This window comes from Gobio gobio (genome assembly GCF_949357685.1).
Source record: "Gobio gobio genome assembly, chromosome: 10".
NCBI classification, from domain to species: domain Eukaryota; kingdom Metazoa; phylum Chordata; class Actinopteri; order Cypriniformes; family Gobionidae; genus Gobio; species Gobio gobio.
Window position 1 is genome coordinate 50,633,035 of NC_137116.1, and position 17,308 is coordinate 50,650,342.

Sequence of the window (17,308 nt, forward strand, 5' to 3'; positions counted from 1 at the left end):
TAATAGATCATGACGAATTGATTGATTTAAATCCTATGCAAACTTTAAAGAGCTTTAACTCAAGTTAAATCAAGAATTAATTGATTTAATCAAAGAATAAAATATAATAGTTAACATTTATATTTATTTATATTTCACTTTTTAAATAAAGTGTTCAAAAGCACTTCATTCTGTGATATTGACACTGGCATTGAGAAAAAAAAAGTTGAGAAAAAACTAAATTGTGCTCTTATAAAACAGTACAGCAGCACATGGTACATAGAAAACATCACATCAGATGATCATTTCATGGCATTTTCACATACACTATATTGCCAAAAGTTTTGGGACGCCTGCCTTTACAAGCACATGAACTTTAATGACATCCCATTCTTAATCCGTAGGGTTCAATATGGAGTTTCTCAACAGCTTCAACTCTTCTGGGATGGCTTTCCACAAGGTTTAGGAGTGTGTTTATGGGAATTTTTGACTATTCTTCTAGAAGCGCATTTGTGAGGTCCAGCACTGATGTCTGGCTCGCAGTCTCCGCTCTAATTCATCCCAAAGGTGTTCTATCGGGTTGAGGTCTTTATTGACCGACGCTTGGTATGCTGAAGCATTAAAGGGTTAGTTCACCCAAAAATGAAAATTCTGTCATTAATTACTTACCCTCATGTCGTTCGACACCCGTCAGACCTCCGTTCATCTTCGGAACACAAATTAAGATATTTTAGATGAAATCTGATGGCTCTGAAAGGCCTCCATTGGCACAATGCACTTTCCACTCTCAAGACCCTTAAAAGGCACTAAAGACGTCGTTACAAAGTCCATCTCACTACAGTGCAGATTCTACAATAACTTTATGAACTTTATGATGACCGATTTCAAAACACGGCATCATGAAGCTTCGAAGCGTTATGAATCAGTGAGTCGATTCAGCGGTTTGGATCGCCAAAGTCAACTGATTTCAGCAGTTTTGCGGTTTGACGCGCGATCCGAATCATGATTCGACTCGCTGATTCATAACGCTCCGAAGCTTCATGATGCCGTGTTTTAAAATCTGTCATCACTATGTAAGTCGTTATTTAGGGGTTTTTTTGCGCACAAAAATTATTCTCGTCGCTTTATAAAGTTATTGTACAACACCTGTACATCACCTGTTTTAAATCACATCATTATTTAACCATTTTACCTCATTACTAGCCCTAAATTGCTCCTGTCCCAACTTTTTTTTTAATGTTTTGCAGGTCTGAATGACAGGAAAGGATGCATATTTACAAATGACATGAAGTTGACCAGACAAAACATTAAATATTTTTTGTTCATATTGTCTGCAATGAAATACAAGTCAAAGTAAATTTAGAAATTAAATTTTTTTTTATTTGCGTTTTCCATACTGTCCCAACTTTTTCTGATTTGGGGTTGTAAAACCACTAATGAGATGGACTTTGTAACGACGTCTTTAGTACCTTTTGTGGGTCTTGAGAGTGTAAAGTGCATTGTGCCAATGGACGGCTTTCTGAGCCATAGGATTTAAACTAAAATATCTTCATTTCTGTTTCGAAGATGAACGGAGGTCTTACGGGTGTCGAACGACATGAGGGTAAGTAATTAATGACAGAATTTTCATTTTTGGGTGAACTAACCCATTAAGAGTTCCTTTCACCGGAACTAAGGGACCAATCACAACCCCTGAAAAACAACACCACGCCATAATCCCCCCTCCACCAAACTTTACACTTGGCACAACACAGTCAGGCGAGTACAGTTCCACTACCACTTCATGGCTGAGTTGCTGTTGTTCCCGATTGCTTCCCCTTTGTTATAATACCACTAACAGTTGACGTGGAATATTTAATTTCAGGAATGGACTTATTGCACAGGTGGCAACCTATCACGGTACCATGCTTGAGTTCACTGAGCGCCTGAGAGCGACCCATTCTTTCATGCCAAGGTGCTTGATTTTATACACCTGTGGCCATGGAAGTGATTGGTGGTGTTCCAATACTTTAGCCAATATAGGGTATAACATGGTACTGTACTATGGTATTTTCATGGTACTCCAAGATACTTCATATCAGGGCTGGACGATATGGCAAAAAGAAATTATCAGCATACCGGGCGGTCATGGCACTGCTCTGAATAAGGTCTGTAATGTAGCGCTTTTGGTCTTATGGCACTAAATGACAAAATACACCCAATGTTTGAAGTAACACCCTGTACACACACACACACACAGTGTAAGAGCATCAGGTAATTCAACAAAATGTTTCTTCCCACACAAGAGGAAATTTAGATCTTGAATCATGCAGGCATAATAGATTTCCAGTACTGAGTATCCCCCTCTTCCTCTGAGGGTCTCTCCAGCATGAGAGCTTCATTGTTTCAGAGAGCATTTATGAAGAAACAATGATCGGCTTTCACTGCCAGTGTCTCAGTGCACTAGTGTAAACAACTCTTTCATTCGTCCATCATCCCACGTTCTCCACCTCCTCTGCTGTCTGTCTGAGGTCACATCTCTGACACACTCTAATTGCTCAATAATTGGATTTGTGCAAATGTTTTTAATTCCTAAAGCATTAGCATTTTTTCAAAGATAATTACAGGGGATCTAGTGGGTTTAATTGAGTATGAAAATACTAAATGTACTAGAGTTCAATATTTAATTGTATTTGCTGCATAAAATGTATATTTAGACATAATATGATCAAATGAATTAAAAGCTAGCCAAAATCTATAATCTTTAAATTTCAGTTTGGTTTTAGTTCATTTCATCAATGGATTGTTAACGTCACTGTGTCATAAACAACTCTATTTTGTTGTTTTGTTTCTCCTCCACATTTCAGTTTTAGTAATTACATTTCAGTAGTAGTAATTATTTTGTGAAATGGTTTATCGTAAAAGAAAGAGAAAAGTAGGGCAGGTACTTGATCTATGCATCGGTTGATTGGATGGAGGTGGATCTCGATGTGAGCTTGCCATTCATTGTAAGAAACAAATTCAAGCTTTGTTACGGAAGCCGCCAGCAGCGCTTCAATTTTGTTTTTAGACCACGAAATCAACAGTGTCACTAAAGAAGTGTGTTTTTGGTTGTGAGGGAAAGGTAACCTTGTTCAACTTCCCAAAAAACCCAGTGTTAAGGAAAACAGTGGATGCAGTTTGCGGAGTTCTGCAAGTGTGTTTGTTTGTTCCCGGTTATGAGTCGAAACCGCAGGCAGGGAGTGAAACTGCATCAAATGTCTATGTTTTGTTGGCAATCGGTGCGTAAGTGCATATAAATGTAAAAAAACACGAATGTTTAGTGAATTGAAAGTTATCCAGGGATAATGCCATGATGTATTGTGTGTGTGTATGTGCTCATGACTCTTTAGCCCCACACACTGCACGCTTCCACGAGCTCGGCTGCTTTAGGAAAGAATCGGTACAGCGTATCTGTCTTTTATGAATCTGATAAAACTAAAGACTCTTCAGAGATATGAATCATGCAATACTACTCAAGATTAACATGAGATTGGCAGAAACTGTGTGTGTGTCGTGTACCCTTTAAACATTACAAGCAGAATGTTTTTAAAATGAAACATACATGGATGTATCATTCACAATGCTGTGTGACATGCTGACATTATAAATGCTGACTGAAAATGAATTGCGATTACTAAAATACTAAAGAAAACAAAAATGTACCAAGCCATAAATGGCAAAATATTTAGTGGTCCTTTAATGGTCTTAACCATTTTAATCACAAATCACTGGTCAGGAAATGAGCAAGAATTGCACAATATACTGTAGATAAAGTAACTTAGCACGGAATAGCCTTCCCTTTGTTTTCTTTAGATGTTTAAGCCGGTGTGGGTAAACTTGCAGACAGCTTTTACAGGAAGAAGAGTCTGTGTTGTTCACTCAATGTTGACAAAACTGTTCATGAGTCGTTAAAAAATGTCTCCTAGTTAGTTCGAGTTTAATGTGAGACCAAATAGTTATTATAGGGTTCAAATCTGGACTCTGACTAGGCCAAAACATTATGTTAAAAAAGTAAAGAAATACTTATATTATTTCACGGGCCAACGAAGTAAAACAACCAGTGACGTCACACGCTGTGGTATTGCAAGATGGCGGCGCCCTTGCTCCAAAAGCTATAACATAACATCCTTTTTTCTTTAAAATGGTCACATTAATCATGTTTGTTATGTAATTTAAGTGAAAATCAGTTTACTAAATAATGTAAACATGACTTCATTTACACTTTAAGGTAGGTCTATTTCATTTTTGTCTTTGTTCTATTGTAGTTTGTCTTCCGACATGCTTGTAATTGTATTTTCTGTATACTTGAGTTTTTTTATACTTAAGGCCTGTACACACAGGAAGCGGCGATCTTATTGTCGTTCGGCCAGTTTTTTATGCGCCGCGTCCAAAAAAAAAAGAACACATGGCTTTTTTTTTTTAAATGACGCTTTTACGCCTGCTGTTTTGCGCGTCGGTGTGCACACTCACATTGGTGCCCTTTGTTTTGTCACGAGGAGTTAAAGGGTTAGTTCACCCAAAAATAAAATTCTGTCATTAATGACTTACCCTCATGTCGTTCGACACCCGTAAGACCTCCGTTCATCTTCGGAATAGAAATGAAGATATTTTAGTTGAAATCTGATGGCTCTGAAAGGCCTCCATTGGCTCAATGGCACGTTACACTCTCAAGACCCTTAAAAGGTACTAAAGACGTCGTTACAAAGTCCATCTCACTACAGTGGTTCTAAAATAACTTTATGAATTGGCGACAATAGTTTTTGTGTGCAAAAAAACCCTAAATAACGACTTCCATAGTGATGACGATTTCAAAACACGGCCTCATGAAGCTTCGAAGCGTTATGAATCAGTGAGTCGATTCAGCGGTTTGAATCGCCAAATTTCAGCAGTTTGGTGGTTTGACACGCGATCCAAATCATCATTCGGCTCATTGATTCATAACGTTTCGAAGCTTCATGAGGCCGTGTTTTGAAATCGTCATCACTATGTAAGTCGTTATTTAGGGGTTTTTTGCGCACAAAAACTATTGTCGCCGATTCATAAAGTTATTTTAGAACCACTGTAGTGAGATGGACTTTGTAACGACGTCTTTAGTACCTTTTAAGGGTCTTGAGAGTGTAAAGTGCCATTGAGCCAATGGAGGCCTTTCAGAGCCATCAGATTTCAACTAAAATATCTTCATTTGTGTTCTGAAGATGAACGGAGGTCTGACGGGTGTCGAACGACATGAGGGTAAGTAATTAATGACAGAATTTTCATTTTTGGGTGAACTAACCCTTTAAACGTCGCCGATAAACGCGCGCAAAAATCGTCCCGGTGTGAACAGGCCTTTAGGCTAGTAGTTTTTGTGATGTTGAAAATAATGACAAGAATTATGGTATTTCAATGGTATAAAAAAATGTAGATCTCTAAAAAAAATAACTATAATGTGATATATATCATTTGTGAAATAAAATAACCCATATCGTGAAAGAAGATTTGGGTCATATCGCCCACCCCTAACTATAACATTGTTTTCAAAAACAATTACATGCCGGCGCCCCTCTGTCAAGTAATCTCCACGAGCATCCGCTAATGAAACATATTCCCTGGGGAAATCAAAATAAGTGTTCAAAATAACAAATTTGCCCTCCAGCGAAAAGAAGCATCTTTTTATGACTTAGTTATTGCAGAAAGCTGAAAACAAACGGATGCACATCTGCTTTAAATTGACACTATCGTAAATTAAATTAAACTATAAATTAAAATAACACCCCAAACTGATGAAACCCTTAAGGCGAGGGACAACTTTCAACAACAAGATTATTAAACTTAAAATAGAGGCAGCATGACCTGGAATTACAAAATAAAAAAATAAAAAAAATGTTTTTAATTGCATCCACAACAGATGACTCATGTCAAATATGATAGAGCAGGAGAGAGATGCACTTCCCAGAAATCTCTGTCATCAACTGGCGATTAGGCCAACGTCTGGAGAGCCTTAGGGATATAATGAGTTTTCTCTGTGCACAGGGTCAGCAATCTTTAGGGCGTGGTACAGTTCAAAAAGGAAAGCAATGCACCAGAGGAAGCAAACTGTAAACTGTCCTCATCCTGTACATTCCCAAATCAGCCCGATCTTATTCCTTACGCCCAGGGAGGAAATAACCTTGGCAAAGTCTGAAGATTGCGCCTAACAAGTCAATCTGAAAGAAAACAAGTGGATCTTTTTCTTTTAAACTAAATTTTGATGAGAATACAGGAAAACGCAACACATGAGAACTGATCTTGACATCACATTGTGTGTCCTGCTGAGATCAAACGATCACACGGCTTGCATCAACCGAATTACTGATAAATGTGCATGTATACAGGATGTGCACCCTGGCAAGATGGAGCAAAGGCCCGAAATATCCAGCACAGGGGTTCGAACTCTTCCATGTAATTAAGAAGCATTTCCCTGCCACAAACTACCAAGAAAAAAATAGCTATTTTAGGCTAAAAAAGAGCCTAGCAGTTCTTAGTAAGAGCCCGATCTGCATGAAGGAAACAAGAGATCTTTTATTACCGAATTATAGTTTATCTTCATGCTAAAGCAAATTACAGCTCTTGCCCGAAGAGAAACAATTGACACAATTGCTGTTCGCCACACTTTAAAGTGTCAGATTTTAAAGTGAGATGGCAATTTGGGTGTCAAAACAGATTATTAACACATACCAGTTTAATTAGTTCAATCCTTTGACGTGAATGTGAGAGACAGGTGGAACCACCGTTGAGTGAGAACCACTATGGCAGCGCAGCCTGTGCAGGAAGAATGTAAACCGAGCGCCCTTGTGCCTGGCACAAAGCGTTTGCAATAAACCAGCTGTGATAAGACACACGCAACATAGCCTGAAAACCTCTGCGATGTCTTTCAGAACACTGCACAGAAACAAGACTAGAAACAAGTTGTTTTTGTCCTCGTTCAGGACGTACACATCTATTATCAGAGGAAATGATGTCCTAATATGAATCCACACAGAGAATCCTAATTAAAAGATATGATTGGAGCGGAAAACCGGAGGCAAGCGGCCTCGTGGGAGATTAAAGGCAACTGGCCAGAATTAAAAGCCTTGCTGTGGATTAGGCCGGATTTGAGTATGGTGCTCCACGTGTTTGGTCAGGGGGGCTCCATAGGGTGAACCTCCACTAGATGCGTCTGATAAACAGAAAAAAACAATACAATAGGGAATTCTAATAGTAAAACCCTATAAAAACTGTTAGTTCACCCAACAATGGAGGTTCAATCATCATTTACTCACCCTCATGTTATTCCAAACCTGTAAGACTCGCTCATTTTTCAGGAATGACAGTGTTCATAGTGACCATAGACATTTAGCTAATATGAAAATAAAAAAAATATGAAAGTGGTTCATATGAGTCATGCACTATATTTAGAAGTCATGTTTGAGTGACAAATGGTAAATGGTAAATGGACTGCATTTATATAGGGCTTTCAACAGACCCATGGCCATCCAAAGCGCTTTACATATTGCCTCACATTCACCCATTCATACACCGACGGCGGTGTCAGCCATGCAAGGCGCCATTCAGCTCGTCGGCAGAGTTGGGGTTAGATGTCTTGATCATGGTCGACAATTGGTCAGGTGGAACCAGGGATTGAACCACCAACCTTCCGGTTTGTAGACAACCTACAAGAACCACTGAGCCACTGCCGCCCCCAAACAGGCAGAAATTTCAAGGGGTACTTCACAGTTGGCAAAATGGGCTTTCGATAAAACTTGGCTGCCTATAAAGTAGCTTCCTGACTAGAGAAAACCGGGAAAAAGGCTGCTGTCTTCCCTTTTGCCAAATAGGTAGGAAAACTTCAACACTCATAATGCACTGGGCATGTTGCCGTCCCAGGCTGCTATGGATACACTTGGCCAAATACCACTATACTTTAGTAGGAAATGGATCTGATCAAAGACCTCACTCACCGGAAGTGAGAGCACGCTGAAGGCTTTTGGACATAGTGTTGTATTAGAGATAAAAAATTATAAATACTAAAAATAAAAAATATAAATACTGTTAGTTTTTCCTCGCACAAACTGATCGTTTCGTGTCTTAAGACATCAATGTGTCATCACGAGCCGCAGGGTTTAATTTGGATTTGTCTGTGCATGTTTTTTTTTACTATCATAGATTTTGCTACCATTCACATTATGCATTATACGACTGACAGACTGCAACGGTTGAAGTTAAAAATCTTCATTTGTGTTCTACTGAAGAAACAAAGTCACCTATATCTTGGATCCCCGGGGGGGTAAGCAGATAAACATCAAATTTTCATTTTTGGGTGAACTATCCCTTTAATTACCCTCATGTCGTTCCAAACCCGTAAGACTTTCATTCATCTTCGGAACACAAATTAAGATCTTTTTAATCTTCCCTCTTCCCTTTTTAATCTTAATAGTGTTACGCAGCACGTTTGAGCTTCCTCCAGAAATTTGTTCTCGCCTGTCATACAGGTTCAGTTGAGCTATGTTGATGCTTTTGATATTAAAGTCTAAGCTTTTAAAATGTAATACGAAATGCAAACAATAAATAGCGTTTTGGCGCTAATGTGTAACAGTTAAAACCAGAGGCGTTGAAAAACAGAGTTGCGACCTGCTCTCATCTCGCGGCGCGCGCGCGGTCACGTGGTTCACGGAGCGCTCAATAGCTATAAACAAACCTGCGCTGTCAATACATTTGAATGGCTTAAGCCGCGGATACACAACAGTTTCGCTGTACAGGTGTTTGCAGCAGGTTTTGGTACAGTACAGCATAGTGTGCATTGATTATTACGCCAACCACATTTACTGGATCATTTTATTATGGAGAGTGATGATAGACCCAACATTGTTACATTAATGTCAATGTTTTTCTTGTATTTAGCCCTCATTGCTTACTAATTGTTCACATCATACTCATTGGTGGTCAAATGTGACCATACACCTTAACTATTTTTCAATTAAATAGCCTATATGTTCTATATTTTAGTTTAATAATATTTATTGAATATTTTGAGGATATCTTTTGGTACTAAATAGGCCTACAATATGTGCAATAATTGTGGTCCATTAATGACCACTTAAAATATTTTGTATTATTTATATTACAATTAGTGTAGTAATTAAGGTTAAAATAGAAAATTCCAATGCAAAGAGGCCTGTATGGCTCTTTAATAAATATACACTACTAATAAATAATATGTATCTAGTTGCACAAAGTATTGCAGATCATATCTTCTTAATTATTTTTAGGTTTTGCATTTGAATAAATATTTATACATGATCAAACACTAGATTTCTTTAAATGTGAAATTTTAAAAAGTTAATAACTTACATCCTAATATTTTGAATAATACTTATACAAGCACACAAAAGTGAATATTATTTGAATGTGAGCAAATATAATTTAAGAAAAGTTTAAAATAGTTAAACTTATTTTTCCTTATATGTACAGTAGGCTATATAAATATTAATTGATACTGAATCAAGATCGAAATCGATATTTGTGGCAATCACTGAACCCATCGTCAATTTTCGTCAATTGCATCTCTACAGATGTCACACAAATGAGTCTTCAAACCTTCATTAAGTGAACTTGAATGCATTAAATATTGTTCACAGAAGCAGTAAAGACTTTAAACCAGTTCTGTGAGTGTGAGTATAAGAAGATTGGCTCTTGAGAAGCCATAAGTCCGGGTGTGATTATAACGGCTCTTCTCATCCTAACATCAGAATCAGGCCTCTTCACTCCTGAATAATGAGGTCTGATAATCTGCAGCCCAAGCTGCTCTCCCGCTGGGCCAAACCAGACAGAAAACACTGAGTTAAATGAGGAGGCCACGCCGGGGTGAACTCAACACCTCCACACTGAGGCGACAACATCAGCCGTCCGTTCGGATGAGGCAACAAGAGGCAACATAGGTTGAGTTGTAAAATAGTGAGCTGCCTACCTAGATTGCATTTTTGGGCATCATCACCTTGGATGATTCAGAACTTGCCTATGATGTCCCAAAATGTTTTCGATGCAGGCAGCTCAATGTAGGTAATGAGACAGGGCCATAGTTTTACTCTAATGGAGTCAAGGTGACCTGGAGCTCCAGCAGCTCCAGGAATAGTTTCTGCATCACTAACAGTTTAATGAAGTTATTTTCTGATGTAATAGTAGTTGAGCTGATATGAAATCATATATACTAGAGCTGATGCAAAGAGTGAGTTATTGGAGTTCAGTCATAAGTCATGATATTAAAAACTTTTTGATGCAAATATTTGAAAGAAATTAGTTTTGTGAACAAATATAAACCTAAAAAAAAATATGACACCGATAATTTTGCTGATGATATAAAAATAGAAACTTTCCTTCTGTGTTCATATAACAAAAAGCAGTAAGTAGATTATTGTTTTTTTATAACTGTGTTGATTTTGCAGTGAACTATTTGTATGCACTTTTTATGGGGAGCAAAACACTACCATGTTAAAAAATTTCTAGAGCAAAAAAAATAATAAATCTAGATATATTGAATATCGTAAAAATGTGGGAAATTTGTAGCCATCACTCAGCCCTAAAAAGCTTTCAGCTTCTTTTATACCGTTTAAAAAGCATCATAGAATGATTTTTGTGGTTACTACATAATTCCTTTACTTCCTTTTGAGTTATTTCACAGTTTCAACTTTACTTTTATATAAAACATGGATAACAGTAATAAAGAAAGGGTAGCTGTGTATCCAAACTTTTGACTGATACCATCCAAAACCAAAAATAGAGATAGAAATACATCACATCATCATACAGAAGCCTACTAAGTATACACTCAATACCATCTATTAGAAATCACGAATATATTCAAAATCAGGAACTAGAGGGGGAAAAATAACATAGCTGTGCCTTTGCATGTAATGTTTTATGCTTATGTCAACAATCTATTCAAAGTCCTCACTGGAACACAAGCGACCAAACGACAAAGTGTCAAACTTCAGTCTTGACTTTTCAGGCCAAACATGTCAACACTCCTAAAGCCCGAATCCAAAGCGAAAGCACTACAACAATCCCCTGTTTTGTTTCTATGAGATGGTAGTTAGACGTGGGCGTCCGTGAATGACAAGGAAACAGCTAAACATACTTTCTGACCATTAGAATTATATGTAAATGGTTCTAAAAGTAAATTATTTGGGATAAAGTTGACAGGAGCGCGCTCGTACTGTAGCTTCCACCCTTGAGGAAAACTCAACAGGTGAAGTTCGCAGTACAGCATTCCATTGGCTGAAACATCTTATTATCGTAAACAAAATTAATATACACTATCTCGGTTTAAAACTTCTTATATTTTAACGCTTACGTTTTTTACCCCTCAAAACAAACATAAAACTATTTCGAAAAACTATGACATTCCACCAGCAGCGATACTTACAGCATTCTCGCTTTTATTCGGATAAGTAACTCTTCCTCCACCTTTCACGGGCATCCTGATTTCTCTGTGTTCAAAAAAGTACTTCGGCGCTGGATATAGGGCGATTATTTTAGATTTGTCGTTGTCGTCAGCCTCTTGGATTCAGCATGGCTTTGAGCATGAGATCCTTGTGAAATCGGTGGAGCGATCAGCGTCTGAGTACGCGAAGGCAGACCCTGGGAAACATTTTTGCTCCGAGCGACTTTCAACCCAAGCCAACCTACTTCACGATTGTACCAACTAAGGAAAAGGGGTGTCAAGTGCTGGTGCGCAGCTTGAGTATAAAACCCGCGGTGTAATATTACATACATATATAATATAAAATATAGACATAAAATGTAATCAAAATATATATATATTTGATTCTGTTATCGTCGTTTAATACTTAATGTTTGCGCTTCTTAATAAAACATCCCTCCCTGTTTATCAAATGGTCGCGCCCAGCGGGCAAACATTGATTTAACTGTTCCCTGAGAGAGTTCCCCGATAACACACTAAACCACGTTTACTAAAGGGTAGCAAACAACTTCTGATGTCACTGAAAGGAAACTTTGCGTCTTATTAAAAGAAAGTATATCATGTTAAACATAAATATGATTTATTACAGAAAATAAACTCTTTTTGAGGGGGATTTAAGAGTTAATTTTGTCTGTTCCTTATATGATAGGTATCCTATTTATCTCAGTTGCAATATGTATTTTGAATCGAGACAGATATTGATGATGATCATTAAAATCCTGGGGATTTTTTTTTTTTTTTTATAAATCTGCATAGAGGTGTACACAAACCTGAAACAAGACGAATTGCCTAACAAAAATTTGCCTGGGGAAAAAAACAGCCTTTTTTTAAAGAGTATAAATCAACATTCCATAACCGAATTCACACACACACACACACACACACACACACACACACACACACACACACACACACACACACACACACACACACACACACACACACACACACAATATATACATATATATATATATATATATATATATATATATATATATATATATATATATATATATATATATATATATATATATATATATATATATATATATATATATATATATATATATATTTAATACATATAATATAATATATACTGTAGGCTTATAGGAATATATTGATTGATGGATGGATGGAAATATTAAATACACATAATATAATATAAACTATAGGCTTATAGGAATATGGATGGATGGAAATATTAAATACATATGATATGATAGAAACTATAGGCTTATAGGAATATGGATGGATGGATGGATGGATGGATGGATAGATGGATAGATGGATAGATAGATAGATAGATAGATAGATAGATAGATAGATAGATAGATAGATAGATAGATAGATAGATAGATAGATAGATAGATAGATAGATAGATAGATAGATAGATAGATAGATAGATAGATAGATAGTATATTCTTCTTTCTTTTATTGACTTTCTTATATCCAACACCAACCTGTTCTCCAAAAAAAAAAACAGAACAGAGAAAACTAATATTTCCAAAATGATGCGGTGGTGTTTTTTGCCTGTATGTCAACAGTCTCCTCAAAGTCCTCACTGGAACTCGAGGGACCAAATGACAAAGTGTCAAAACTCTAGCCTTGATTTTCAGACCAAACATGTCAAAACTCTCAAAGCCATGCAGACTCCAAAGCAAAAGCATTACAACAATTCCCTTAAATCTTTTCATGAGATATTTTCACGAGGTATTTTGATCTAAATTTATCAGTTCAGATCTAAATTTAAAAATTACAATAGGACACATTGGAACATGCAGAAGCAGCTGGTATAACTCATCTGAGTGTGAAAAAAATTGTATAATACTTTTTCAAGTAATTCTTAAAGCAACAGAACACAAAACAATTGTTTGTGCAGGATGAGTGACACTCTCTCCGAGGTACAATGATGACTTCACTGGTCAAACTCAGAACTGCTTATTGTCAACAGAAACACACAGTGAGCGTGTTGTTTACTCATACATGAACTCTGTCACAGACTTCTTTAGTCATCTCCCAGCATCCTCTCTTATGGATGATGTCAGCACAAGGGGTGGAGCCTCAGCGAGGCTGTGTTGGGCAACAGCATTACGGATCAGAGCAGCGTTTAAGTATCTGCATGAGTGATGTCAAGAAGTGTGTTCAGTGAAGTATATCACGTTTCACATGCATTAGCATGAATCTTTTATGCCATAATGTGTGGTCAAACATGCGCTTCTCCTATCTGATCAGCAGTTTTTGTTGTGGGTGTGTGCACATGTGATGGAGTGTGTTGTTGTGTTAAGTCATATGCTGGTGACTGACCTCGCTGTAATCATGACAGAGAGTTGCTGAACCAGTCCGATTCAGTGACTGGCCTCTTTATCACAAGTGGCTTTACAGAGTGCAGCTGTCTCGTGGAGTATTGGCTACCAGGGGTGTGTGCCATTCAGAATTGAATCAAGAAGGCCTTTGTCATTTCACATGCTGAACAGGACGCAGAATTGTCATTTAAATTTGAATTTAAGGATGTAGAATTTAAATGGAATGACGTCTGTAAGGCTAGTTTTCAGAGGTGTCAAGTAACGAAGTACAAATACTTCGTTACCTTACTTAAGTAGAAATTTTGAGTATCTATACTTTACTGGAGTAATTATTTTTCAGCCTACTTTTTACTTCTACTCCTTACATTTTCAAGCAATTATCTGTACTTTCTACTCCTTACATTTTAATAATAGCCTCGTTACTCCTATTCCATTCCGGCATGTTTTCATTCCGGCTTGTCATAAAAAAAACAACAACTATCCAGATAAATCGCGTCATCCGGACAGAGTGAATTTGATTGTGGTTGGATGAGAAGGATAAACACAAACCATTCCGACACCCTATTAGGTTGTAGGCGATCAATCACGCCTGCACCTGCACAAATCACACACCATGTTGCCAGATAGGGCGGGATCTCACCGACGAGCACCTTCAGCCAATCAGCGATCAGCAGGCAGACGTGCTCATTCATGACTTTAGCCGAGTTTTTAGCGTGATAACTCGTAGCTGTATATTCCAGTGATCGCTATGCCAGTGGCATAAATATACAGTAAGTTGTATCTACAGTAAAGAGTGGGAGAGTGACTCAACTCTCAAACGTGAATTACACCTGTGACTCGAAGACTCTTTATAAATTTAACCGTGACTCCTGTCCATCATCATATACACACTTAGGACATCTGCAACCCCGACAGCTGCTGAAAGATGTTTAAATCAACGATTAATCCATTTTGACTGTGCTAAGTGCATGTGCCATGTACTTTACGAAAGACGTACTGTAGTTTTGTCAAAGCAAAGTGCAACACAAAGGTAAGCGCATTGTTGTTATTTATTTGTTGACGGATTATGGCAGTGGTGTGTGCATTAACGTGTGAAATGCCTGTTAATTACATTGCTTTTTCCAATCTCTATATTGGGCACTTTTTGCACGTAAATTGGCTTCTTACTGTTGCCATTGAAAATCGTGTTTTTCTGAGGGATAGCCTACCTGGACATATAGTCATATTTGAACCGTTTTACTGGGATTTTTTTTTTTTTTTAATCATCAATGTTATGCTTTAAGGCGATAAAATGGTAACTTATCACCATTGATTGGTATGGCAATAAAATAATATCACATTATTTTGGCAGTTAAAGTTTTGGGTTTTTTTCTTGGAGTGACTAGTTGCCTATAAGTAGCCTATTGTAAGAGGTGCAAAATTGTTATCAATAACCAGGCATGTTATCAATAACCATTTTTTTAAAATATAAATGTACATTTGGTGAGGTTTTTGGGCTGGAAATTGTTGACCCAATCTGGCCACACTTATCCCACATTCAAAAAATGTTTATTGATAACATGCCTCTGAATTTTGACTTTTTGCACCTTTACAATATTTATAGGCAACTAGTCATCAAATCTTCCGCTCCATGAAACACGTTAATGCTCAGAAGTACACATATGGTTCTTTAATGTATTTGCATTGTCCTAAAATGCATTCATTTACAATGGGAATATATGCGGCTGAAACGCGTAGTCAATTGCATCTAAAAATGTTCAACATTAACTTTTTAATATAACATTATAGTCATTATGGCCTTCAGAAATTTTTTTTTTTTGAGGAGGTGGGGTATGCACTATGGCGCGGCCTAATCTTTTGTCCTTAAAGGGGTAGTTCACCCAACAATGAAAATTCTGTCATCATTTACTCACCCTCAAATTGTCCCAAACCTGTATGAGTTTCTTTGTTCTGAAGATTGAAGAATGTTTGTAACCAAGCAGATGGAGCAACCATTGACTGCCATAGTAGGGGAAATGCTATGGCAGTCAATGGTTGCTCTATCTGCTTGGTTTCCAAAAAGGAAAATTCTGTCATTAATTACTTGCCCTCATGTCGTTCGACACCCGTAAGACCTCCGTTCATCTTCAGAACACAAATGAAGATATTTTAGTTGAAATCTGATGGCTCTGAAAGGCCTCCATTGGCACAATGGCATTTTACACTCTCAAGACCCTTAAAAGGTACTAAAGACGTCGTTACAAAGTCCATCTCACTAACCACAGTAGAACCACATCTCAGTGGTTCTACAATAACTTTTTGAAGCGACGAGAATAGTTTTTGTGCTAAATAACGACTTATATAGTGATGACGATTTCAAAACACGGCCTCATGAAGCTTCGAAGCGTTATGAATCAGTGAGCCGAATCAGCAGTTTGAATCGCCAAATTTCAGCAGTGGGCGTTTACACTGAAGTCTCACAGTGGACACGCCCCTTTAAACAGAGCGTTCAGAGCAGAGGGCTAAAATTAGGAAAAATGCATTTTATTTATAAATTATGACAGTTTTTGATGTAAAAAGCATTCTAACAATATAAGTGCACCCCAGGAAACATAAAAAAAAGCCGAATCAGCAGTTTGGATCGCCAAATTTCAGCAGTTTGGCGGTTTGGCACGCGATCCAAACCGCTGAATCGACTCACTGATTCATAACGCTTCGAAGCTTCATGAGGCCGTGTTTTGAAATCGTCATCACTATATAAGTCGTTATTTAGGTTTTTTTTGCGCACAAAAACTATTCTCGCTGATTCATAAAGTTATTGTAGAACCACTGTAGTGAGATGGACTTTGTAACGACGTCTTTAGTACCTTTTAAGGGTCTTGAGAGTGTAAAGTGCATTGTGCCAATGGAGGCCTTTCAGAGCCATCAGATTTCAACTAAAATATCTTCATTTGTGTTCCGAAGATGAACGGAGGTCTGACGGGTGTCGAACGACATGAGGGTAAGTAATGACAGAATTTTCATTTTTGGGTGAACTAACCCTTTAACAAAGCGGTGGAAAAGAGACGAGCACTGATACTAAAGTGTATTCGGATAGTTATCAGCTATTACGGACATTGACGTGCGATTGCTGAGACAACACGCGCTATCGGAACAGAAAGAGCAAGACTGATATTTACTGAACGCAGAAAGAACCTCTCAAAAGACTTTTAAAAATGCCGGTTGAAATAAAATGCTGTGTGAGCTCAACCAATCGGCATGTTCAGCGCCAAAGTCCCATCCCCGAAAGTTCCTGAACTTTGAAATAGTACTACCTCGCGAGCAGGGCCGTTTGGAGGGGGAAATATTTACCCGGAACTTCATTTAGACCCTGGTTCCTGTGGTCAAAACACACCAAGTACCACCCAAAGTTCCTAGTTCCTGGGGAAAGTTCCTGCGGTGGAAACGTGGCTTATGACGTCAAAGGGAGGCAAGCACCGCCTCAGCAGAAGAATATCAACGCCTACTTCATCACTGCCTGTTTAGCCCAGCCCACCGATTCACGCATGT

At 37.8% G+C, this 17,308-nt stretch overlaps 1 protein-coding gene across 2 annotated transcripts in view; it reads right to left on the reverse strand.

Moving 5' to 3' along the window:
* The window catches only part of tjp2b (tight junction protein 2b (zona occludens 2)), a 93,430-nt gene extending 81,776 nt beyond the window's left edge, over positions 1-11,654 (reverse strand). Inside the window, exon 1 of one of the 2 annotated variants that reach the window (XM_079827588.1) lies at positions 11,420-11,654. In XM_079827588.1, the coding sequence (XP_079683714.1) occupies positions 11,420-11,473 (54 nt within the window). In that variant the 5' untranslated portion in view covers positions 11,474-11,654. The remainder of the gene's footprint in view (positions 1-11,419) is intronic. The other variant, XM_079827589.1, reaches the window with a different exon arrangement.
* Positions 11,655-17,308: the final 5,654 nt, after the last annotated feature.